General features: G+C 44.0%; 1 protein-coding gene across 1 annotated transcript in view; it reads right to left on the minus strand.

Annotated features, from left to right (window-relative positions):
• The window catches only part of LOC137340518 (probable helicase with zinc finger domain), a 223,433-nt gene that overhangs the window by 132,605 nt on the left and 63,649 nt on the right, over positions 1-27,179 (minus strand). The window contains exons 18-19 of the mRNA XM_068003017.1: positions 13,528-13,646; positions 1,183-1,328 (exon numbers count right to left, since the gene is read on the minus strand). Coding sequence (XP_067859118.1) covers positions 1,183-1,328; positions 13,528-13,646 — 265 coding nt within the window. The remainder of the gene's footprint in view (positions 1-1,182; positions 1,329-13,527; positions 13,647-27,179) is intronic.

Raw genomic sequence — 27,179 nt, forward strand, 5'->3', positions numbered from 1 at the left:
CCAGGGTGGAGGAGAAGAAAAAGTATTGTGGGACAGTCACGCCCAACAAAGGGAGTTGAGTGATGTTTGACACCTTTAAAAGGGAGCTGCGACATTATCGGTTGAGGGGGGAAATGAGGGTTAGAGATATTAATACCACTGCTTGGTTATTTTCAGAGGAACTGAAGAAAGAACTGTGGATTCTTGAAGTGCGAGACCAACAGGTGTTATGGGTGGGGAAGTCGACGATGGAATATTCAGACATGGAGTCTGGATGGAACAGGCTCAATGCCCAATGGCCTTCTTTCCCCACTCTGAACCTTATGTACACTGTGAATTACTCCTGCCTTGTTCTTGACTGCTGGTTTTAGAGCAGTACTGACAGACTTCAGAACTGTGTGGTTGGCCACCTGCCCTCAGATGACATAAGCAGCAATCAGACCAAAAAATATTGCAAATATCACCTTTTAAAACAGCAGTTCCTCTTGATCTCTTCGTGTATATTATGTAACTGAGCTATACGGAGTAAGAAGGTCTCATGTTTGATCCCTGATATGTGCTGGGTTGGCCACTCTCACATGAACAGTACGTGGGTGTTACAATCAACCCCTGCCTCCGTGGGCTAAAGTTCCCACTCCTGATCTCTATCCAGTCAGTAACCCTTCTGCACATTGGATGAGTATAAGAAAAGTCCAGGCTGTGATGCCCCCACAGTAGAATGGCCCACCAATTCTCAGACATGAATGAATGTCTTTAGAACTATACTTTAGGATAAGTCATTATCAGGAGGAGGAGATGGGGGAAGGGGAAGGGGTGGAGAAAGGAAGAAGGAGGCAGGGGCGAGTGAGGAGGAAGAAAATAGGGGAGGTGAAAGAGGAGAAAATTCCAGGAAATTGAGTGCATAAAATGCGATTATGCATAAATTCATATATCAGCATTCCAAAAAGAAATTAAAAGTAAATAAAGCTGCCCCATTTTAGACTACAGATTATGATGATGTCAGATGATACTGTTTTTGACAAAGTGCAGCTACAGTCAAGTAATAACAATGGTAACCAGATCTCATAAACCAGCTCAGAAACAATTCGATGTGGCACACTGTCGAACAGCATGACAAATTTACAAACTCAGACACATTACCATAATTAAAAGGCATATTCAGACTAAACATTAAATATACTGGCAGAAAGGTTTCAACAATACCTGATGATGGCTTCATGTGATCTGTACTGTTCTGATAATGATATATGACAGCAGAAGTCAGGTGGATACAGCTGTGACAAGCGCTTGATCAAAGAAATGTGGAGGTTTCGTTCTCGAGCAAATTCGCTGTATACGACAGGATTAAGCTGGAAGGCAAAATGGGAGTCGGTTTATAGATTTAAATCAAAACTCTTAATTGAAGCTACCAATTAAGACAGCAAAGTACAGATTATTTTGTGAAACAACCAACATGCGCTTTCCCCAATGGCTCAGCAAATAGGTGAGCCAAACAAACCAGGAACGTTCCAGGCTCAATTCCCCAGTCTATGCTAAGTTAGCTGATCTGAGCCAAATGAACCAGTACAGCATTCACACATTTCCTGAGTGCAGAGACATTGCAGCAGTTTACACCTCTGGTAAGGAATAGGAGGTAGTGTGAGGGAGGACAAACTACTAATAATGGAGAAAATGCACGTTAGAAATATTTTGTTATACCATAGGTAATAAGAATTCCATACACGAAGAAGGAGAAATGTTAAATCAATCAATAATAGATAAACTTTTATTTTAATGCATTTTCATCCCCTGTTTGCACTGTTGCATAGAGGATTAAATGGTGAGGCATTTCCACTGATGTTCTCGGCTGAATTTTTTTTTGTTGGGGGGGGGGGGGGTGGTGAGAGGAGAAGAAGTGATGACTTTCCTTTCCCCTCATTTTGACAAACCATATCCCAACTCGGTCCCATCAATCCATCGCATTTCAGCAACTAGGTGCTGCAATAAATGGCTACACACCAAAACCAGCCTCCCTTCCCCTTCTGTGGAGAATAATAGGAATAAAATCCTATTCTATCATTTAATGGCAGCGCGCCTTGCAGCTTCAGTGCACGACCATTGCCTCTTCGCATCCTAACCCAAACAATGCCTGATATAGCCAAAATCCTCTGCATGGGAAGTTGGCAGAATCTAGGAATGAGATGTTTCCATAGCTACCAGCAATGCTCTGCAATTGTCAGGCAGGAGGCATGATTCAGTAGGTTGAGTCAGTCTGTGTCATTTCTTCCTCTCCATCTACCTCCAAGATCGAGCTCCTCATATTTATGTGTTGACAATCAACAGAGATTGATTTGCTCAGTTTTCAAAATGATCCTCCCGCATACATCATGTCAGGACTGAAGCCGGCAAATTCTATGGGGCTGCAGGAAGAGGATGTCTCCCAGTGGCTGATGAGACACATATGAAGTGCCTCCACAAAGGGGAAAAGGCTGCCACCAAATGTTCTCAGAAGGCGAAGGCTGTCCCTTCACACCCCACAGAGGGGAACAGGTTGCTCCTTGTCCTCAGAGACAAAAAGGAGCTTCCATATGAAAAAAAATGAGGAGAAAGGGGGAATTGTCATATAGACATTTTCCCAAAGTGAATTTTGCTGAAATTTGGCAAGCTTTTATTTTTACACTGAGTTATTACTGAAGCCTCTGAATAGGCAACAACAGATTACAGTGCATTTGTGATCAGATTTACCTCTTATCTTTTCCACCGAATACTTAAAACCTGCTTCGGCAGTGTTTACATTATACGAGAGAAATGAGTGAAGAGGCTAATCCAAAGATAGAGAACAATTACCTGGAGGAAAATCCCCCGATAACCAATAAAATTGTGTGTATGTTATTACAGTATAACTGGCCAGGAACTTTTGCCTATGGTATTGAGCCAGTTAAGAGATTCACAGCTGAATCTTATTGTAGTCCAAAAGCAGTGCTTCAGTCGACGTTTTATTCAATTCTGCTAGGGAAATCAGATCAGGTTAGCGGCAGCTTTGAGCATTTCGAACAGCTGCCATTTACTGTAAAAACACTGCATTGTCTGAAGGTTCTCAATTTTTTTTAAAATGTATCTAATGAGAATAAGACATTTCAGTCAGACATTTCAAACTCTATTGCTTTCTTGCAGGACAGGCATAACCTAAATCAATGCATACAGTGAGTTAAAATCATTGAATAAATCTTAATTGGCCATTCCAATGCTCTCCTGGCTGGCCTCCTAACTTCCACCCTTCATAAGCTTGAGCTCATCCAAAACTCTGCTGCCCCTATCCTAACTCATACTAAGTCCCATTCACCCATCACTTCTGTGGTCATTGACCTACGTTGACTCCCGGTCCAGCAACGCCTTGGTTTTAAAATTCTCATCCTTGTTTTCAAATTCTTCCATGGCCTCGCCCCTCCCTATCTCTGTAACCTCCTCCAGTCCCACAAGCCTGAGACCCCTGCGCTCCTCCAATTCTGGCCTCTCACACATCCCCAATTTTAATCGCTTCACCATTGGCAGCAGTGCTTTCAGCTGCCTAGGCCCTAGGCTCTGGAATTCTACCTCTCTCTCCTCCTTTAAGATGCTCCCTAAAACCTACCTCTTTGACCAAGCTTTTGGTCACCTGTCCTAATATCGCCTAATGTGGTGCAGTGTCAAATTTTGTTTGATAATCACTCCTGTGAAAAGCCTTGGGACGTTTTACTACGTTAGAGGCACGATATCAATGCAAGTTGTTGTTGTTCATATTGAAGCATGATTCTCAAATCACAATATGCTTTATTTTAGGAATTATTTCAAGAGGTTGAAGACAACAGGGTCAAGTAGCTGAAGTTGAATTTTAACTGCCAGCCCATGCAATACGACTTTGGCTACAGCAATGTGACCATCTTGGCAGAGGACTTACGCCTCGAGTGGCAAGATTCAACCAGCAGCCATAGCAATGAGGAGGGAGGGACCTAATGGAGCCACCCACCTTATTTTCCTCCAGGCATGCTTACTTACACGCCACCCTTTTGGAGAGATACCTGAAGTTAGAAGCAGGTCTTGCACCACCATATTATGTGCTAGGGCTTCAAATGCCAGGTCAATACAGTGAAGATGATATAGGATACTTGGCCATGGTCGCTATATATACACACAGAGACAATGGAAGAGGGGAAACAAACACAGCTCCGGGTCTAAAATCAACACGCTACGAAACAAAGCCAAAATCTTAAACTTCTGATTTTAAAAAAGATCTGAAATGATTAAAAACGTGCTGTGAATTGGTGGGATAGATATGAAAAAGCTCTTTGTGCAAAACCAGTAAAGAACTAGATAATCAGCCAAAGGAACTTCAAACTGAACAAAAGAGAAAATGCTTTGCACTCAATTAACTGAAAGAACAAGTCTTTGCCATCACTCTTTTATTGCGGTTACATCTCATTGTACAGAAGAATAGATGTTGTTCCTTCAAGAGTTTACATGCTTGCAGGAGCTAAGCAAACCACATGGATTTCCTCAGCCTTCACAGCACATTTGCCTTGTTCTGGAATTGCACCTCAGTTCCTTTTCTCAAATAAGCAGCCATCTGCACAGCAGAAAAGGTTATCTTTCTGTTCCTCTGAAATCCCTCTATTTATCACCGAGATGTCATTTATCAAGATAACTGTCTTTCCTCAACTACCGTCTCTGACTCCCATTCCCCACCCCCAAAGCGCTCTCTACGTTTTGTTCCCACTCCCACACCAATCTGTCTCAGATACTCCACCCTCAAGTGTCTATTTGTATTCTTCCTGCCACCTGGTACAGCTCAGGTCTCTGTGGCTTGCTGCTGATGTTGCCAATGCCTGGATTCAGCATAGTTTAATGAGAATGCAATCAGAAATAAGCATTTAGCAGAATGAAAGGACTCAACCAATACTTCATGCAGCCAGAGATTGGCATAGACATAGTCTATGTCACTTGTGTGTGTTCCAAGTAAATACTAAATGCACCAATAGGTGTACAGCTTCAGAAATTACTTGTTTCTTTTAAATAATGTATTGCTACAAAATAATCAAACTATGCATTCAGGGCAACATGGAACAAAAGAGCCACGCAAAACAAACATTTGGATTCCGTCTCCTTCACCTTTACAATGGCCCTGAGCTCCCCTATGCCTTGTGGATAAAGACATTGCCCTTGTATAGGACAAGCCAGAAAATGCCATGTTTAATTCCCTTGGAAAACTTTGTGGTTTGAGCAATTTTTCTGATTATGAATGTCCCGGTTTTCAGAATATACAGCAAGCTCAGGAAAGCCCTGCACTGTAGCAAACAGCAAGGGGGTAAATAAAAATATGACGAACTCTTAGCAAATACCTAATTTTAGTAACATCTTCACACCACTGTGATGTAAAACTTAATTTTGATATGGCAAAAGATTATAAAAATTAAGAGATTTGTGTAACTGCTGAAGCTCTCTTCTGTAGTTGCTCCAGGGCAATGTTATCGATACCCTTTTTGCCGCGGTGTGCTAATTAAACATGCATCAGGATAATTTAGGTTAAGCAATTAATCTGCATTCGCGAGATAGGACAACATTCACCCAGCATGATGATTTTCTGACCAGAGGCAGTCATGGACTTCTATCTCCTGCCAACTGGAGGAGTCTCACTCCCAATGCAGGATTCATCCAGTTTTTAAGCCTCTCCCTCCACATATATCCAAACAATTACCATGCATGCATTAGAACAGTATTAGCTTTTAAACAGTTAGCAATTTAGATTTTTTTTCAAATAATGATTCTCATCAATTCTACATAGCCATCAACATTTTAATGAATTGTTTATTTTCATAAATACCTCATTTCCCATTCCATTTCCCAAATCTGGAGAAGCATGCTATCCTTTCTCCTTTCCCAGCTAAGCAGCTGGGAAAGGAGAAAGGAGAGCATGCTTCTCCAGATTTGGAATCATCTGGTATAAGGATGGACAAACGGCCTGGAGGGTGGGGGGGGGGGGCGGAGGGCGGAGAGAGGAAACGAGAACCTAGCAGAGATAAAAAAAAAGGCTGGAGAAGGTTGCAGAGGTAGAGTGGGCGAGACATGGTGGGATATGTAGTTGAGGATTTTAGATTTGGTCCTTTGGGCAACGAACAGCCAATATACGTCAATGAGAACACGGATGATGGGTAAACAGGGCTTAGAGCAGGATGCAGGAGGTGGAGTTTTGGACAATTTGAAGTTTATTGAGGGCACTGGAGAAGTCACATCTAAAGATCAACGTCATAAATAAGGGTTTCAGTGGCAGTGGGGGTAAGGTAGGAGCAATGTTGCCAAGGTGAAAGTAAGCATTTTCAATGACTGGTAGGAAAGGGGTCTGAAGCTCAGCTCTGGATCCAAGTGAACATCAAGGTTGTTTACAGCTTGGTCCAGCCTAAGTGAGCAGCTAGGGAAGAAGGGAGAGATAAAGGCGGCGGCAAGGCTGAGGAGCTTTTGCTGGGGGTTGAAAATGATGGCTTCAGTCTTCCCACGGTTCAACTGGATGAAATTCTGGCTGATCCACCATTTTCATTAGTAGGAACATAGGAACAGGAGTAGGCCATTCAGCCCCTCGTGCCTGCTCCGCCATTTGATAAGATCATGGCTGATCTGTGATCTAACTCCATATACCTGCCTTTGGCCCATATCCCTGAATACCTTTGGTTGCCAAAAAGCTATCTATCTCACATTTAAATTTAGCAATTGAGCTAGTATCAATTGCTGTTTGCGGAAGAGAGTTCCAAACTTCTACCACCCTTTGTGTGTAGAAATGTTTTCTAATGTCGCTCCTGAAAGGTCTGGCTCCTACTCCTAAAATCCCCAACCAGTAGAAATAGTTTCTCTCCATCCACCCTATCTGTTCCCCTTAATATCTTGTAAACTTCGATCAGATCACCCCTTAACCTTCGAAACTCTAGAGAATACAAACCCAATTTGTATAATCTCTCCCCGTAACTTAACCCTTGAAGTCCGGGTATCATTCTAGTAAACCTACGCTGCACTCCCTCCAAGGCCAATATGTCCTTCCGAAGGTGCGGTGCCCAGAACTGCTCACAGTACTCCAGGTGCGGTCCAACCAGGGTTTTGTATAGCTGCAGCATAACTTCTGCCCCCTTGTACTCTAGTCCTCAAGATATAAAGGCCAACATTCCATTAGCCTTATTGATTATTTTCTGCACCTGTTCATAACACTTCAATGATCTATATACCTGAACCCCGAAGTCCCTTTGGACATCCACTGTTTTTAACTTTTTACCATTTAGAAAGTACCCTGTTCTATCCTTTTTTGATCCAAAGTGGATGACCTCACATTTGTCTACATTGAATTCCATTTGCCACAGTTTTGCCCATTCACCTAATCTATCAATATCGCTTTGTAATTTTATGTTTTCATCTCCACTGCTTACAATGCCACCAATCTTTGTGTCATCGGCAAACTTAGATATGAGACTTTCTATGCCTTCATCTAAGACGTTAATAAATATTGTGAATAATTGAGGCCCCAAGACAGATCCCTGTTGGACTCCGCTAGTCACATCCTGCCAATGTGAGTACCTTCCCATTATCCCTACTCTCTGTCGCCTTTCGCTCAGCCAACTTCCTAACCAAGTCTGTACTTTTCCCTCGATTCCATGGGCTTCTATCTTAGCTAACAGTCTCTTATGTGGGACCTTATCAAATGCCTTCTGGAAGTCCATATAAATAACATCCATTGACATTCCCCTGTCCACTACTTTAGTCACCTCTTCAAAAAATTCAATCAGGTTTGTCAGGCACGAACTACCTTTCACAAATCCATGCTGGCTCTCTCTGATTAACTGAAAATTCTCGAGGTGTTCAGTCACCCTATCCTTAATTATAGACTCCAGCATTTTCCCCACAACAAATGTTAGGCTAACTGGTCTATAATTCCCCGGTTTTGCTCTCTCTCCTTTCTTAAGAAGCGGAGTGATATGTGCAAATTTCCAATCTAGAGGGACAGTTCCTGAATCTAGAGAACTTTGAAAGATTAGGTAAGGACGCGAATGGAACTGTTCTTAAATTCTCAGTTGACATGAAAATGTTCCAGAGGTGAATTATTTAGGCCAGATCAACAGGTCACAGGCCAATCGAGAAAGGTAAGGTCAACCGGCCCATTTGTGGCAGTTGTTTTTAAATGTGGACAAGTATAGCATTTGGGATCAAGAAACTTCAGGCATGTTCCCACCATGCAGGATTATCTGTTAAGGGTAACGGATCAAGAAAGAAACCTGGAGTAATTGTCACTAAATAGAAGTGCACAAGCAGTTTGAGGTGACTACAAGGAAAGCAAGTCGGGTTTCAGGTCACAGAGGATGAGAAGTTGTGTGGTGCAAAGGCTAAGGGAGGAAAGCGGAGAAGACGTCTCAGTGACAAATCATAGAATCACAGGCATTTACAGCACAGAAGATGGCTATTCATCCACTGTGTCTGTACCAGCTCTTTGCTAGAGCAATCCAAAACTAATCCCACTGCCTCGCTTGCTCCTCATAAGCTTGGCATCTTACTCTGCTTCAAATATTCACCCATTTTCCCTCAAAAGATGCATTGATCTCTCAACCACTCCGTATGGAAAGCATTCCATGCTCTAATAAATCTCTTGAAAGAAATGTCTCCTAGTCTCCGCCTCAATTTCAACAACAATTTTAAATTAATCGCCTTTTGTCATTGACTCACCAGAGGAAATAGTCTTTCCCTATTCAGCCTGTAAAAACACTTCATAATTTCCTTTTTTTTAAAAAAAGTTCATTCATGGGATGTGGGCATCGCCGGCAAGGCATTTATTGCCCATCCCTAATTGCCCTTGAGAAGCTGGTGGTGAGCCGTCTTCTTGAACCGCTGCAGTCCGTGTGTTAGGTAGGGAGGTCCAGGATTTTGACTCAGTGACGATGAAGGAACGGCGATATATTTCCAAGTCGGGATGGTGTGTGATTTGGAGGGGAATGTGCAGGTGGTGGTGTTCCCAAGTGCCTGCTGCCCTTGTCCTTCTAGGTGCTAGAGGTTGTGGGTTTGGGAGATGCTGTCAAAGAAGCATTGGTGAGTTGCTGCAGTGCATCTTGTAGAGGGTACACACTGCAGCAACGGTGCGCCAGTGGTGAAGGGAGTGAATGTTTAAGGTGATGGATGCGGTGCCAATCAAGTGGGCTGCTTTATCTTGAATGCTGTCGAGCTTCTTGAGTGTTGTTGGAGCTGCACTCCAACAACAGGCAAGTGGAGAGTATACCATCACACTCCTGACTTGTGCCTCAAGGAAAGGCTTTGGGGAGTCAGAAGGTGAGTCACTTGCTGCAGAATACCCAGCCTCTGACCTGCTCTTGTATCATAGCATCTGTCGCTGGCATTCCCAGAGTAGCAGCTCCAAGTCCCTTATTTTTTTTATTCGTTCACGGGATGTGGGCATGGCTGGCAAGGCCGGCATTTATTGCCCATCCCTAATTGCCCTCGAGAAGGTGGTGGTGAGCCGCCTTCTTGAACCGCTGCAGTCCGTGTGGTGACGGTTCTCCCACAGTGCTGTTAGGAAGGGAGTTCCAGGATTTTGACCCAGCGACAATGAAGGAACGGCGATATATTTCCAAGTCGGGATGGTGTGTGACTTGGAGGGGAACCTGCAGGTGGTGTTGTTCCCATGCGCCTGCAGCTCTTGTCCTTCTAGGTGGTAGAGGTCGCGGGTTTGGGAGGTGCTGTCGAAGAAGCCTTGGCGAGTTGCTGCAGTGCATCCTGTGGATGGTGCACACTGCAGCCACAGTGCGCCGGTGGTGAAGGGAGTGAATGTTTAGGGTGGTGGATGGGGTCCCAATCAAGCGGGCTGCTTTATCTTGGATGGTGTCGTGCTTCTTGAGTGTTGTTGGAGCTGCACTCATCCAGGCAAGTGGAGAGTATTCCATCACACTCCTGACTTGTGCCTTGCAGATGGTGGAAAGGCTTTGGGGAGTCAGGAGGTGAGTCACTCGCCGCAGAATACCCAGCCTCTGACCTGCTCTCGTAGCCACAGTATTTATATGGCTGGTCCAGTTAAGTTTCTGGTCAATGGTGACCCCCAGGATGTCGATGGTGGGGGATTCGGCGATGGTAATGCCGTTGAATGTCAAGGGGAGGTGGTTAGACTCTCTCTTGTTGGAGATGGTCATTGCCTGGCACTTATCTGGCGCGAATGTTACTTGCCACTTATGAGCCCAAGCCTGGATGTTGTCCAGGTCTTGCTGCATGCAGGCTCGGACTGCTTCATTATCTGAGGGGTTGCGAACGCTGTGCAGTCATCAGCGAACATCCCCATTTCTGACCTTATGATGGAGGGAAGGTCATTGATGAAGCAGCTGAAGATGGTTGGGCCTAGGACACTGCCCTGAGGAACTCCTGCAGCAATGCCCTGGGGCTGAGATGATTGGCCTCCAACAACCACTACCATCTTCCTTTGTGCTCGGTATGACTCCAGCCACTGGAGAGTTTTCCCCCTGATTCCCATTGACTTCAATTTTACTAGGTCTCCTTGGTGCCACACTCGGTCAAATGCTGCCTTGATGTCAAGGGCAGTCACTCTCACCACGGAATCCATTTAGCTGAAAGTAAAACGTGTGTGTGGGCCGAGACATGTCGGCAGTCACTTTTCTTAATAACATAAGGGCCAATTTAGGTTGGTGTGAGTGGGAGGGGTGATTAGTTTTTAAACAGTGGGTGGCAACTCCTAAATGAAAACCCCTATAGCAAATTCAGTCGTGCCAAGCGTACCGTCCTGGACAACGAGACAAAGGTTCCCCAGCTATCACAATGCTGTTTCTCAATTCTCCCATTGCAGACTTCACAGTTTGTTCACGCAGGATTAGTCCAAGCCAGGCAATTGAGCTTTTTACTTTGAAAGCAGCTCATTTTTATCAATTGCTTATATTGCATGTAAGTTGAGCCCAGTTAAGTTTCTGGTCAATGGTGACCCCCAGGATGTTGATGGTGGGGGATTCGGCAATGATAATGCCGTTGAGTGTCAAGTGGAGCTGGTTGGACTCTCTCTTGTTGGGGATGGTCATTGCCTGGTACTTGTCTGGCGTGAATGTTCCTTGCCACTTATCAGTCCAAGCCTGAATGTTGTCCAGGTCTTCCTGCATGTGGGCACAGGCTGCTTCATTATCTGAGGGGTTGCTGAACACTATGCAATCGTCAGCGAACATCCCCACTTCTGACCTTATGATGGAGAGAAGGTCATTGATGAAGCAGCTGAAGATGGTTGGGCCTTCTTATACTTTCTTAGCTCCAGTGGAAATTGCATTGTATCTCAAGTCTTTCCTCAAAGAAAGTTTTCCATCCTTGGCATCATCCTGATTAAAAGGAAGTTAAATTAGGATTTGAGAGCAGTAGATGAGAAGGACTTGAAATGAAAGGAGGGAGGGGTGGAAGAGGGTGAATGAATGAGGAATAGTGTCCAAGGAACAGCAACACAGTCTAAGGTGGGACTTGACGAAAGCCACACTGCTGCCATCATTTGGGTGAGACATGCGTAGTCATGCGGGGAGACGAGAGTGAGGGGGAAGAGTCGCTGGCCAAATGCCATGTTTCTAAGCCCTAGGATATCAATAGATTCACCCACAGTGAGGTCTTGGATGAAGGTGTTGTTTGCGAGGCAGCAAACATTTAATTTGGTCAGTGGTTGGTGAGCCACTGGTGGGTTGGGGAAGGGCTCAGCGGAAGGTGAAAGGGAGACAGAGAAGGTCAGTAAGGTTAACTGATGGGAAGCAGCTTTGGTGAGATGGTAATCAGCAGTGGGCAATAAGGGACTTGGAGCTGCTACTCTGGGAATGCCAGTGACAGATGCTATGATAGCCGAGGTGAAGGATATCAGTAGTGGAGCAGGAGCAGTTTGTGGGCTCATTAGGACTTGAAGGAAACAAAAATCCCTGCAATATCTCACTTTCTACCGGCAGTGAAGATGTGTTCTTTACAAAACTACATAATTTAAAACGGAATCCATTTAGCTGAAAGTAAAACGTGTGTGTGGGCCGAGACATGTCGGCAGTCACTTTTCTTAATAACATAAGGGCCAATTTAGGTTGGTGTGAGTGGGAGGGGTGATTAGTTTTTAAACAGTGGGTGGCAACTCCTAAATGAAAACCCCTATAGCAAATTCAGTCGTGCCAAGTGTACCGTCCTCGACAACGAGACAAAGGTTCCCCAGCTATCACAATGCTGTTTCTCAATTCTCCCATTGCAGACTTCACAGTTTGTTCACGCAGGATTAGTCTAAGCCAGGCAATTGAGCTTTTTACTTTGAAAGCAGCTCATTTTTATCAATTGCTTATATTGCATGTAAGCTGAGCCCAACAGTGTGAGGGAGCCGATAATCAGCAGAGATAGTCATTAACGCGGTGGGGGGTGGGGGGGGTGCGGTCATTGGAGCAGTAACCATGTCATTTCAACTGTGTGTGTTCATTCAGCTCCCTCACACTGTTGGGCTCAGTAACTGCTACCACAGTATCTCCACTGTGTCATCAACCTATTCCATACACAGGGGCAGTGCAAAAACATAAAAATTACTCTGTTGTAGTCCAGACCCTGCCTGAAAGTTTATTCAGGAAAAATCTATTTTATTGATCTGACCTCTTCCCTACATTGCCAGTTTCCAATCAGGACTCAAGTCGCTTTTTAAAATTTTTTAAATATGATTTACAAAATTGCTGAGAAATTGGATTCCAATGCTAGACTATGCGACAGCTACAGATCCCAGGGAACTGAAGCGCACAGCTCCCTAATTATATTTCTTTGTTACATTTTAAGAAGGAATGACCCCGCTCCAACATGGGCATTTCGAAAGGCAATAGAACAATTCACTTCTTAATCCATCAAGGAAAAAGTTACAATATCAATTGCAAAATTTTATATAATATGATCTCTGTTACACAATTAAAATATGGTGGCAGAGCTTTACCCAGTAAAAGCAGGTTACAACTAGGAATTACATCCCTAAGAATGAGGAGATAGTAATCGGGCAGGAAAAGAGGACCAAAAAGGAGCTGGATTGTTTAGTCCATTGACTCTGCTGGCTGAAGTTCCATGGTTGTCTGGCACTCTCCAATACCTCAAAAAAATGGCCAAGACTTTTGCATAAGATTTTTAATGAATGCGTAGACTATTTAGATGGAGTGGGAGTATAGAAAGAGGATCACAGCTGAATCCAATTCGCCCCTCACCCAACATCATCTTTTCCAGTAGGGTTTGCAGATGGCAGTCAGAAATAGGAAGGCTGGCCAACTTTACACTCCCCAATTCAAGCAAATTGACGCTAATTTGTCACACTACCATCACCAGCCAATGCCCAGCCCAACTTAGTTCAGCTAACCCAGCAAAGTCCAAAGATTAAACCTGGGACTCTGAGTCTTGAGGAGGGGGGGGGGGGGGTGGGGAGGTGTGGGGGGGGGGGGGGTGGGGACATAATCCCTTTCATGATGAACTGAGTACGTTCCAGTCAAGGACTTACTTCAGTGTAATGAAGTCTGTCAATATTAAAATAAAATATTTTGTAATATAATCTACCTGCATAGGATCTCCAGCCAGGACTATCCTAGTGGTTTTATCAGCCAACCCTAGAGCCATAATAGTTTCACACTCAATAGCTTGAGAAGCATCATCCAGTAAAATGTGCGTGAAGTAGCCTGTGGAGAGACAACATATTTAAAGCAAAAAAAAACTTTGCACAAATCCCAAATGTACAGTGCTCATCAGCAAACACTTCATCTTCAATGTTAGGTTACATATGGCTAACAATTGGGACGACTCACCTGCATCATTCCAGGTTATGCATGGCTAACAATGGGGACGACTCACCTGCATCATTCCAGGCTTCTCTATGGAGTCTGAATAGTCCTCATTCCAAATGCTCAACAATGAAATCAGATGCATCGTGCAACATAAGCTAAGGGATTCTCTCTTTTTCCCTCTGACGCTCCCCATCCCAGCATGTCTACTCCTTATTAAGATAATTTCTCAGTTTTAGTAAATAAATTGCAAGCACCATTAAATTAAAATAAGGGCTCATTATCAGTGTATAAGTCGAACAAATCATAACACAACAACAACTACTTGCATTTACATAGAGCAGTTAAGGTAGAAAAACATCTCAAGGGGCTTCACAAAGGCAGAATCAAAAAATTTGGATACCAAGCCAAAAGGAGAAGATATTAGCAGGGGTGACCAAAAGCTTGGTCAAAGAAGTGACTTTTAAGGAGGGTCTAAAAGGAGGAGCAGGAGGTACGGAGGTGGAGGGGCTTAGGGAGGAAATTCCAGAGCATGGGGCCGAGGCAACTGAAGGCGCGGCTGTCAATGGTGGAGAAAATGGAGGGCAGGATCCACAACATGTCAAAGTCAGAGGGATGGAGCATTTGGGAAACGGGGCGGGGGTGTGATGAGGGGTAACAGAGCTAGAGGGTGTTACAGAGATAGAGAGGGGAAGGAATTTAAACACAAGGACAGCGGTGATGGGTGAGCAGAACTTGGTGTGGGATAGAGTTTTAGATGAGCTGAAGTTTAAGGAGGGCACAAGATGGGAGGCCAGCCAGTACTGGAATAAGTTAAGTCTGGAGGTGACAAAGGCATTGATGAAGGTTTGTCTGGCAGCACTGACAACACAAAAGCTGTGGAATGGTCAAGGAGTGCTGGAGAGGTAGAGCATCATCAGCATACAGTGGAAGCTGACCCCCAGACACCTACTGTGGCAGCACAATGATACAACTTGCTGAAGTTCTAACATGCTGAGCTACTTCACAATAGGACATACCAAGGCTTGTTTCAAACCAGCAGTTACCTACAAGTAAAGCTTCATATCAGCCACTTCATCATGGAAGGAGCTGAGCAAAGGCCATGAGGTTCCACGATCATGGGAGAAGCAATGGCAGCAAAGAGAGAGATTCATCCATGCAACTCTTTGCAAATCGTTATACCAGCAGCATTCAACTAGCCAGAAGCAGGTCACCTATCCAGCCTTTTGGCAAGGATGAAGGAAAATAAAAATGATTCCTAAAATGAATCTTGGAGCTAACCACATACTGTTAAAGTTGATAACAGTGCTTGCACAGATCAAAAAGTTGCCTCTACTCCATATATCTATTACTTTTGTATTAACAGCTTCCCTCGTATTTCAGTAAAATCCTGAACCAAGCAGTTGTAAGGAGATTCAGCCCATGACATCAGTGAACAGTTCTTCAGAACCAGAGCGCATTACAAACTGAGTGATAACATTGAAAAGTTTGTATCCAAGTCTTTTGAATATTATAACTTCAACAAAGCACTCATTAATGGTCAGAATTTGATCGCTTTGTTTGAGGCACACCACTTGTATTTATTTCAACATCAAGAAATGCCAAATTAGTGACACTTGATTCAAGTAGTGAATAAGATTGCTCACAAACACCCAGAGTCATAAACAATAATGGCAATTGTCCCAAAAGACGTCCAGATGTAATGCAAGAGCAGAAATAATTCACCTCTCCGCAAGCAGAATGAATGCAAAGTAAGCAAATGGGATTATGTAACTGCCAGCTTCCCTTAACTAAGAGAGCAAAATTAGTCGAAGTGACAGGCAGACCTGGAATTCTCAACACAACTTCCTCAATGGGAATTGCGTCTGAGCTGCTGGATGGCTTTGTAAACTGAAGGCATCTTTATCAGCAGCATGAGCTCCCACTGTGGTTTCCTTTTACTCTCCATAATGCACAATGTTTTTTTAAAGCTTCAGCTGGTATCTGTTCTTAGAGATACAAACAGTTTATCCCTGAAGAAAATTCTAGTCAATATCTGATATCTGATTCAATTGTTATTGACTGACCATCTCCCATTATAGTGAAACTGATGCTCACTAACAGACATGACACCCATACCCCCAACATACATTGATCCAGAAAGAAAAACAAATTCAATAGTAACATCTTAGAAGTGGGACTTATTTTACTATCTTCTGAAATTATCCAACACATTTCACTCATTCACATGGACAAGCTACGAATCTTCTTGCAAGTTTGGATGGAAAGAAATGGAGTTGGATTACGAGTGGGAACGGGAAAGGGAAACCACCAAATGAAGGAGCAGAGTGCTGCAAACTGCCCACAGGCCTTGCAAAACTCAATGGGCTTCGCAAAGACCATCTGCAGCTGCCTCTGTGGAGAGCTCATTAATAAGAGAACTGATCCGTTCTGGCAACCCACATCTGTCAAATTGCATAATGACGTGAAGAAGCATCACATCACTGTCCATCTGAGTATTCTTACATTACACGCTGCATGGCAAGTGTATGGTTCTACTGCCTCATCCAGGGACTGAAGCCTCAAGGCATGCTCCAGAGTTTGCAAATATTGTGAAAGAGCCAACACCTCCTTTCAGGCTGACTGTACCCTTCTATTATGATACAACTAAGGGAAAGCCCTGTGGAGGATCCAATCACCAAAACATTCAGCAGCCCAGTCACCTGTCTGGATTCCAGATCCTCTTGACAGTTGCCCTTTTGGTAATTCAGCCAACATCTTCATAGGCTACACACAGATCTCAAGCTAAGGAATGTTTCATTCTGGCATGAAGCAGGTCAAACAAAGTTGAGCCAATACATTGTTAACGTCTCCTTAACTTGAGAGTAAATGGGCACGTTTCATAAGGATTACAAATTTAGAGTGCTGGGAGGACATGCTGCTGGCAGAACAGGCTCAAAGGACTGAATGGCCTCCTCCTGCTCCTATGGAGACAGAACCAAGATCTGCTGTTCTCATGGAAAAATCTAACAGGTGGCTTAATGTCAAATATTACAAGAGCCTGGTAGTTTTCATAATAAATTATTAAGTAAAATCATTATGAAATTAAGGCCATGGGTTGGCACTAGATGGTAGGATTACTATCCTAATCAATATCACCAAAAGCTAAGTAAATTTTTGATGAAAACATGGAAACAATTTCCACTGTGTGACACACAATTTTATTTAGATTGTGAAATTCTCAGCTCCTCCAAGTTATAAGAGGGAGATCCCAGCAAATAACTGCTTCTGTTTTCCAAACTAAAGACACAAGCTTCATCCAATGACAACTGCACATCAAGAAACAACAACATGCTGCACATATAATGCAATCAAATAACCTAAATCCATATTTCCCCACTTACTCCAAAGGTTGGCACAAGTGCAGCAGCTCCCACTGGGGACTGAATAAGTGGGGATGGAGGAGAGAGATGGGGTTCTGACTGTCACACACAATGAAGGTAAGCATCAGACTGGTCAATAATAAAAATGAGAAAATAAAAGACATAGACAGTTGCCAATTAAATGTTACAGTCACGAAGGGTGACCTGGTGTCTGAATTTCTGCCACTCTGTGCATGCTGGTATCTAATTGAACTGGGAGGGGGGGAAAAAAATCACTATTTCTATTTTTCTATCTGTCACCCACTGTAAACTGAATACAACGATCATAAAATCCCCAAATCAGTCGCAGAAGGGTGTCCCATCAACATTAATTTACAGGGTTAGTTACATGCCGTATTTACTTTATCATCTCTGTGATATGGGTTGTAGCCTACTACAAAAAACTGAACTGTTACTTCCTCTCCCCCCTCACCATTTGGCTAAATAAAAATCAAACTGTTTTACATCTTGAGTTACACAGCACTGACTGGTCAGATGCAAGACCCCTAAAAATCCTATCATCTCCCCTATCAGGAATTGTACAAATGCAACACCACTGAGAAGAGAGCTCCTCTCTTCTCTGCCTCAGCCTCCAGCAGGAACCACCCCTGCTCAGGCCTCAATCAGACCAGGGAGTAGGTCAAGTAGTTGCAGTCTAACAGAAGTTAATCACTTATCATGGTTATTATCATGCAAACAGTACTGGTTGCAGATACTTGCTGGCACTGTATATTTATCTTATAATTTTTTTTCAAGGTGTTCAGACGCATGGTGGTGCAGTATGTTAGAGCACTAAGGCAATGAACCAGAGTCGTGGTACGTGGATGTGTGCCCATGATCCTTCATATCCAAGTCACCAATTTCAACGGTCACTGGGAATATTCAGCAAATTAAGATCAAGTACCTTCCCACTAGGGAGGGGAGAAAACCCATTTCTTCAAAATTGTCAGAACTGGTCAAAAGAAACTCAATGTGTGAATTCAGAACTCTTCACTGCTTTACTCCAGCCTTCAGTCCTATAACTAAGTAAGAGAGCAGCACTAAGTGCTATTTCTTCTAGCCAAGCTGTGCAATGTACATACACCAAAAAAAACTTACAACAATAGCAGAAAAATCAAATTAGAACAACAAAACACAATAGGCAGAAAAATAGGAATTTTGCCTTTGGTTTTGGATAGTTTTACATGGTTAAATATGGCATCAGCTGTCTCACGGGACATCTGTGAAATATTCTTTCTTCTGTTGTAAAATTAGTCTGTGGTTGACTAATCCACGTGGTTGGCTGCAATGCGAAGAGTGTCCATGTTAGATTGATTAGGAACAATGTGTTAAATATTCATCTCAGACCTCTAATCGAATTCATCCTGGATCATGGGCCAGACTAAAGCTGCTTTTATATCGATGCTTGTTTAATTTGATTGAGGGAGAGCGACCTCCGTGCACCAGGATCTGCTAAAAGCGGCTCCTTTATCCCAGCAGCAGACCCATAAACATATTGGTCCACAATTATGCTACTGGGATGACAGTCTTGTGGTGTTGCAGGAAAGAAAGACAACGGTTACATGCTATTATCCCGTTGCTTATTAAGACGACTAAACATTTTGTTTCCTTGAATTCTTCAATTAGTCTACTCTCAATCATCAGCAAAGTGATGGAAGGTGTCGTCGACAGTGCTATCAAGCGGCACTTACTCACCAATAACCTGCTCACCGATGCTCAGTTTGGGTTCCGCCAGGACCATTCGGCTCTAGACCTCATTACAGCCTTGGTCCAAACATGGACAAAAGAGCTGAATTCCAGAGGTGAGGTGAGAGTGACTGCCCTTGACATCAAGGCAGCATTTGACCGAGTGTGGCACCAAGGAGCCCTTGTAAAATTGAAGTCAATGGGAATCAGGGGGAAAACTCTCCAGTGGCTGGAGTCATACCTAGCACAAAGGAAGATGGTAGTGGTTGTTGGAGGCCAATCATCTCAGCCCCAGGACACTGCTGCAGGAGTTCTTCAGGGCAGTGTCCTTGGCCCAACCACCTTCAGCTGCTTCATCAATGACCTTCCCTCCACCGTAAGGTCATAAATAGGGATGTTCGCTGATGATTGCACAGTATTCAGTTCCATTCGCAACCCCTCAGATAACGAAGTAGTCCGTGTCCGCATGCAGCAAGACCTGGACAACATCCAGGCTTCGGCTCGTAAGTGGCAAGTAACATTCACGGCAGGCAATGACCATCTCCAACAACAGAGAGTCTAACCACCTCCCCTTGACGTTCAACGGCATTACCATCACCGAATCCCCCATCAACATCCTGGGGGTCACCACTGACCAGAAACTTAACTGGACCAGCCACATAAATACCGTGGCTACAAGAGCAGGTCAGAGGCTGGGTATTCTGCAGCGAGTGACTCACCTCCTGTCGCCCCAAAGCCTTTCCACCATCGACAAGGCACAAGTCAGGAGTGTGATGGAATACTCTCCACTTGCCTGGATGAGTGCAGCTCCAACAACACTCAAGAAGCTCGACACCATCCAGGACAAAGCAGCCCGCTTGATTGGCACCCCATCCACCACCCTAAACATTCACTCCCTTCACCACCGGTGCACAGTGGCTGCAGTATGTACCATCCACAGGATGCACCATCCACAGGATGCACTGCAGCAACTCGCCAAGGCTTCTTCAACAGCACCTCCCAAACCCGCTACCTCTACCACCTAGAAGGATAAGAGCAGCAGGCACATGCGAACAACACACCTGCACATTCACCCCCAAGTCACACACCATCCCGACTTGGAAATATATCGCCGTTCCTTCATCGTCGCTGGGTCAAAATCCTGGAATTCCCTTCCTAACAGCACTGTGGGAGAACCTTCACCACACGGACTGCAGTGGTTCAAGAAGGCGGCTCACCACCACCTTCTCAAGGGCAATTAGGTATGGGCAACAAATGCTGGCCTTGCCAGCGACGCCCACATCCCATGAACGAATATAAAAAAACAAATCATGCTTTTACATCAAAGCAGGTCAGATTGTAAAAGTCCCAGAGCTGGTAGCTAGTTTTCAGTTCTGTTCATCATGCAGCTGTATGTATCGAAGTGTATCGTGCTCCAGAAACAGCACTTACATATTTAACAGGGGGACGGTAGCATAGTGATTATGTTACTGGACTAGTAATCCAGAGGCCAGGACTAAAATCCAGAGTCATGAGTTCAAATCCTGCCACGGCAGCTGGCGAATTTAAATTCAATTAATTAAATTTAATTAATTAAATAAAAATCTGGAATTAAAATACTAGTATCAGTAATGATGGCCATGAAACTACCGGATTGTCGTAAAAACCCATCTGGTTCACTAATGTCCTTTAGGGAAGGAAACCTGCCGTCCTTACCCGGTCTGGCCTAAATGTGACTCCAGACCCACAGCAATGTGGTTGATTCTTAATTGCCCTCTGAAATGGCCCAGCAAGCCACTCAGTTGTAAAATCTTGCTACGAAAAGTCATAATCAAAATCCTGGAACTCCCTTCTTAACAGCACTGTGGGAGAACCGTCACCACACGGACTGCAGCGGTTCAAGAAGGCGGCTCACCACCACCTTCTCAAGGGCAATTAGGGATGGGCAATAAATGCTGGCCTTGCCAGCGACGCCCACATCCCGTGAACGAATAAAAAAAAAACACAAAAGAATGTATTTTTTCCAAGAGTCTGGTGAGAGGGATTGATGGGACAGATTCTCCAATAGCCATCACAGTTGCATTTATTGTAAATTGCCAAGTGTGATGCATGGTATTTTGCCTTTGCTTCTGCTTCTCTGAATTATTTTTATTTGTAAAATCTGTACAATATTTTCCATTTTCTGATTAACACAAGACAGCGCTCATCCGCTGTACTCTACACAAAACAATTTATCATAGTCAGGATTCATTGTTGGACCAGTGCTACACTAACTCGGTGTACCAGAGATTAAAAGATGTAGGAAAGGTCATTGACCTGAAACATTAACTCTGTTCCTTTCTCCACAGATGCTGCCTGACTTGCTGAGTATTTCTAGCAGTTTCTGTTTTTATATTAAAAGATACAGGTTTCAGTTCTCTGCTTATGGAAACCATCACCAAGTCATTTTCATGAGAAAAAGAAATTGGAAAAAGCCTAAATCATCACAATTGTTGGATTACTATTGAAAACCTCAAACTTTACAGACAAGGACATTACCTGAACCTGTTCCAGTGCATTACAATCTTGCAACATACTCCCAGCCATCTGTACTCTTCACACGACATGTAGAGATTGAATTTACACTGTCAAAATGCAACATTTTTCCAGAAAACATTCACTATGAGTCACAACCCATTCTTGACATCAAAAGTACTACAATTCCTCCTCCAGTCACTTAATGAAAATTAACAGTCGGTCAAAATTGTGTAAAGTATTGCACACTTCCTTAACTTACAACAGGACAGGAGCCAAGTAAAATCTCTTCACTGTAAGATGGATTAACATACTTTAATAGGATAAATCTTAAGAGTTTCAGTCTGGGTTGTGCTTGATTTCTTTTGTTCACACAACTCTGGGATGAATTTAAATAAGGGCCAACTTAAATTTGCAACTAACAGAGTCACAATTTAGCTAGTTGAGAGTTAAACGGAGCATACCATACCAACATCCCACTAGTGACTTCTTAATTTGGATCCACTCTACAAAGCTCTGAAAAACATGATATTTGAACTTCAACTAGAATTATGGATGGTTGGTAGCAGCATGAATGATTTACAAGTCAGTATCAAAAAATGAAAAGAAGAGATGAGGTACTTCAACAAAGCTGTGTAACGCCCTTTCCCTATATCCTGTTTCATTAGACGGATTGACTGAGTTTTTGAAAAAAAAACAAGACTTCAGAAAGGGATATTTCAAACCAGACTGAGCAGATTTTCACAAATTGTTTTACAGATAAATTCAGAAAAATCTTCAATTGAGCAGCCACCTTTTCTAATAATTATAGCACTGCTGTGGTCACTTTGCAATATCCTGAAATTTTAAGGACACTGAACCAGCTGCAGTGTCAACTTCTTCAGTGTGACTTTCAGTTTCAATATATGAATAGATTTAAAAAGTAGCAGTGCCAAAGAGTGGTTGCACACAGCTTTGCACCTGAAATTCTCTACGTGGGATGTTTGTGATCATAACTGTGCCACTAAGAGCAGATGCAAAATGTAGACCAGATATCAAAGGAAGGGAGAGAAAAATCAGCAGCCAGTTATGCAAATCTCATCTTGCACTTTGTCTAACAGTCAGAAGAGAACATTGGTGCAGCAGAAGGTGTGTGTTTGGAGAGACTTATTTTGCACATGACATGGCTTTGAAGAGTGCGCCCATCATCTCATTTCCTGTATCCAGTTCAACAATAATTTCAATTCCATCAATTTATTAACATAAAAGCATTCAAACTCATCACTTCCACATCCACTAGGCACCAACATCTGCATTTATTCCTGCAGACTGTCCATCACCTCCCTGAAGAGTCATATAAACTGCAACTTCATCATCCCCTACATCTAAGTCATTTCAGAGTTTGCCTCAGAATCAATCAACCATCATTACATCTCTGTTTCTGTACTGGTTAGAAACAATCACACTGTTCACACCAGGTTATAACCACAGGATGTTCTCTATTAATCCATTTTACTCACCAGGCAACAATTGGTCAGCCTCAAGCAAAGATTGCTTTTCTTGTGTGACTGTGGTTGCTATGCTTGATCTCTGCTCCTCAGCTGTTTATTGGTACATTGCTACGGCTGCTACCATATCAACCAGCAGGTGCTGGACTGACACCAACTGTATCATTAGCAATTAAAAGTGTTACAGTCCTGTGCAAAGCAGCCATTGGTTCCAGAACCAGAGGCGCACAGTTGTACTCTCCGCTTGTTTTGCTATGGAGTAACGGATACCTGATGAAACACATGACCAGAGCAGTACCACATAACACTGACTGCACTTCAAAAGTAATTCACTGGCTACAAGGCACTGTGGAATGTCCTGAGGATGTGAAAAACGCAATACAAATGCAATATCTTTCTTTCTTAACAGCTTCTCCTATTGTGCATATATTTTCTACTGATTCAAGAATCAAAAGAATCCACTGGACAATCAGCTGTTTTCAAATCCATGCTGAACAGAGTGGCCACTTCATTGCTCCCGCACCAATTTTTATTCTGCCATCATGAGGGACGTTAGTGCTGGCGAACACTTGCCATTTCCGGCAGAGTGTCAATGTCAATTACTCCCAGGTCAGATATAGGATTATGACCTCCTATAATGTAAAAACAGCCCTCAAACGGAGTGCATCAGGGAGGGACAGTCACCTGCTGAAGGACAGAAGATTTTCTGATTTTTTTTTCTCAAAAACAATTAACTTGAATTTATATTGCTAACCATTCATGACGGCACAGCTTCGAGTTTGTATCTTTTGTTCGAGCTGGCAGCTGTGAGCAATGATTTGTTCTCACGAACTGCCCAATAAAACTCGTTACAGGGGTAGTCCAGAGTATGTCACAGAATTTTTATGACACAAGAGGAAAAACACACCAACACACAAGACGCCCCTGCTGTTATGGCATTCATTTCTCTGGAGTTTGGTAATGCTCACTACTGGTAGATGAGTTCATTACTCATTTTAGTTAACAGGATGACTGACTGCACTTCATTGCCAACCACTTCCTGCTCAAATCCTGTCAGTCTGGTTTCTGTCCTGCCAACAGCATTGACACTGCCCTAATCAAAGTCTCAGTGACATTCTCTAACTTTGACTCCAGTGCAATATCCCTCCTCGACCTCTGCAGCATTCAGCAGTCAACCACACATCGTCTTCCAGCGCCTCTCCCCTTGTCCACTTTCCTGTTACTGTCCTTGTATGCTTTCTACCTGTGTCGTAAGAGCTGGTATATCTCTTAGAATGGTTTCTCCTTCCATGCCTGCACGGTCACTTCTAGTGTACTTTACAACCTTCTGGGCGCAACACTGATTTCAATAACTTCAGATCATAACCACTGCTCCCATTTTTTCAGACTGCAAGTGCTGCTAATGGTTCAGATGTTGCCAGTTACAGCTCCTCTGGACCCATCTTTTGTTTCTTTACTTGTCCCATTACCACCCTCCTTGCCTTGCACCATCATCCCTTTTGTCATTTAATCACTCCTGCCCTCCACCCTATCACAGACCTTCCCATTTGTTATTTTCTCCCCTTCCTCCCCCACTCCTTTCCCTGGCTCTGTACTTGCTTAAAAACTGTTTACTCTTCAACTTCTTCCAGTTCTGACGAAAGGTCACCGACCTGAAACGTTAACTCTGCTTCTTTCTCCAAAGATGCAGCCTGACTTGCTGAGGATTCCCAGCATTTTCTGTTTTTATTTCAGATGGTGATGGACAATTAAACAACTAACAGGAGGAGGAGGCTCTGTAAACATCTCCATCCTCAATGATAGCAGAGTCCAGCACGTGAGTGCAAAAGACAAGGATGAAGCGTTTGCAACCATCTTCAGCCAGAAGTGTCTGAAGACTTGTGCTCCAGAACGAGCCGTGCCTCTAGCCAAACTGTTCCAGTACAGCTATAATACTGGCACCTACCCGACGATGTGGAAAATTGCCCAGGTATGTCCTGTCCACAAAAAGCAGGACAAAACCAATCCAGCCAATTACCGCCCCATCAGTTTACTCTCAATCATCAGCAAAGTGATGGAAGGTGTCGTCGACAGAACTATCAAGCAGCACTTACTCACCAATAACCTGCTCACCGATGCTCAGTTTGGGTTCTGCCTGGACCACTCGGCTCCAGACCTCATTACAGCCTTGGTCCAAACATAGACAAAAGAGCTGAAGTCCAGAGGTGAGGTGAGAGTGACTGCCCTTGACATCAAGACAGCATTTGACCGAGTGTGGCACCAAGGAGCCCTTGTAAAACTGAAGTCAATGGGAATCAGGGGGAAAACTCTCCAGTGGGTCAAGTCATACCTAGCACAAAGGAAGATGGTAGTGGTTGTTGGAAGCCAAACATCTCAGCCCCAGGACATTGCTGCAGGAGTTCCTCAGGGCAGTGTCTTCGGCCCAACCATCTTCAGCTGCTTCAGCAATGACCTTCCCTCCATCATAAGGTCCGAAATGGGGATGTTCGCTGATGATTGCACAGTATTCAGTTCCATTCGCAACCCCTCAGATAACGAAGCAGTCCGTTCCCGCATGCAGCAAGACCTGGACAACATCCAGGCTTGAGCTCATAAGTGGCAAGTAACATTCGCGGCAGGCAACGACCATCTCCAACAAGAGAGAGTCTAACCACCTCCCCTTGACATTCAACGGCATTACCATTGCCGAATCCCCCACCATCAACATCCTGGGGGTCACCATTGACCAGAAACTTAACTGGACCAGCCACATAAATACTGTAGCTACAAGAGCAGGTCAGAGGCTGGGTATTCTGTGGCGGGTGACTCACCTCCTGACTCCCCAAAGCCTTTCCACCATCTACAAGGCACAAGTCAGGAGTGTGATGGAATACTCTCCACTTGCCTGGATGAGTGCAGTTCCAACAACACTCAAGAAGTTCGACACCATCCAGGACAAAGCAACCCGCTTGACTGGCACCCCATCCACCACCCTAAACATTCACTCCCTTCACCACTGGCGCACTGTGGCTGCAGTGTATACCATCCACAGGATGCACTGCAGCAACTCGCCAAGGCTTCTTCGACAGCACCTCCCAAACCCTCGACCTCTACCACCTAGAAGGACAAGGGCAGCAGGCACATGGGAACAACACCATCTGCACGTTCCCCTTCAAGTCATACACCATCCCGACTTGGAAATATATCGCCATTCCTTCATCGTCGCTGGATCAAAATCCTGGAACTCCCGAACAGCACTTCACCACACGGACTGCAGTGGTTCAAGGCGGCAGCTCACCACCGCCTTCTCAAGGGCAATTAGGGATGGGCAATAAATGCTGGCCTTGCCAGCGTCGCCCACATCCCAAAGAACAAATTTTAAAAAAAATTTCCAGTGGCTACAGTATTTTGCTTCTCACTTCTAGTGTATTCCATCCTTGTTCCCCTCCTATTCTGCTGCTTATGGATAGCTCTCAATCGCATGTCGATGATACTCAGCTTCATCTCTGCATGTTTACAGTTGATTCTACAACTGTCACCATGCCGTCTGACTGCTTATCCCACATCAAGTCATGGATAAACCAGAACTTTCTGCAGATCAATACTGGCAAGACTTAAAGCCTATTCACCCCTCAAGAAACTCTCTATTCTAGCCCGATTCCTTCCCCCTCCCCCAATCTGGACGTCCATTCAAGCTCAACCTGACTTTGCGTATCCCCTATTTCCTGCTATATTCCGAACTTAGTTTCAAACCCCACATCCACTTCATCAACAGCACCAGCCCTGGTCATACAAATAGGGACTCCTGGTTTCAGATCAAAAGCTTTATCTGAAATCATCTGAAATGGTGAGTGGCAAAGTTTAAGGCAAAAGTGTTAGAAAACAAAGCTGTGACTAACACGGCACTGAACCCAAAGTAGTAGCTGTGCTGAATGATGCAAGTTGGCCAGTCTTAGTCTTTCACCAAGAATAATTTGAGTTGCAAGCTGAAAACTCCCAACAGAAGTCTCTCTCTTCCTCCCCCCACCCATCCCACCACCCCCCACCCCCCTGCCACCATCCACCCCCCCCAACCAGTGCCTGCTCTAGCACACATGCTCCCTCTCTCTTCCTGTGCTGAATCATTTGATTCAAGCAGTGCAAAGATCAATCTCATGCTCTGATTGCTCTCAAGAAAGAGAAATCAAAGTACAACATATCAAAACAGCAGCCAACTTCAATACAGATACCTTCAGCCTGCAATAAAACCTCACAGCAAGGCACTTCAGCTCAAACTAGGGAACAACCCTGCTGGTAATTAATCCTTACCAAAATAAAACTTACAGAAATAAGAATATAGGTTTTAGGTTTACTCCAAAAACTCGATGAATTCAAATCAGTGGCTC

This window comes from Heptranchias perlo, chromosome 22 (assembly GCF_035084215.1).
Source record: "Heptranchias perlo isolate sHepPer1 chromosome 22, sHepPer1.hap1, whole genome shotgun sequence".
Classification (NCBI taxonomy): domain Eukaryota; kingdom Metazoa; phylum Chordata; class Chondrichthyes; order Hexanchiformes; family Hexanchidae; genus Heptranchias; species Heptranchias perlo.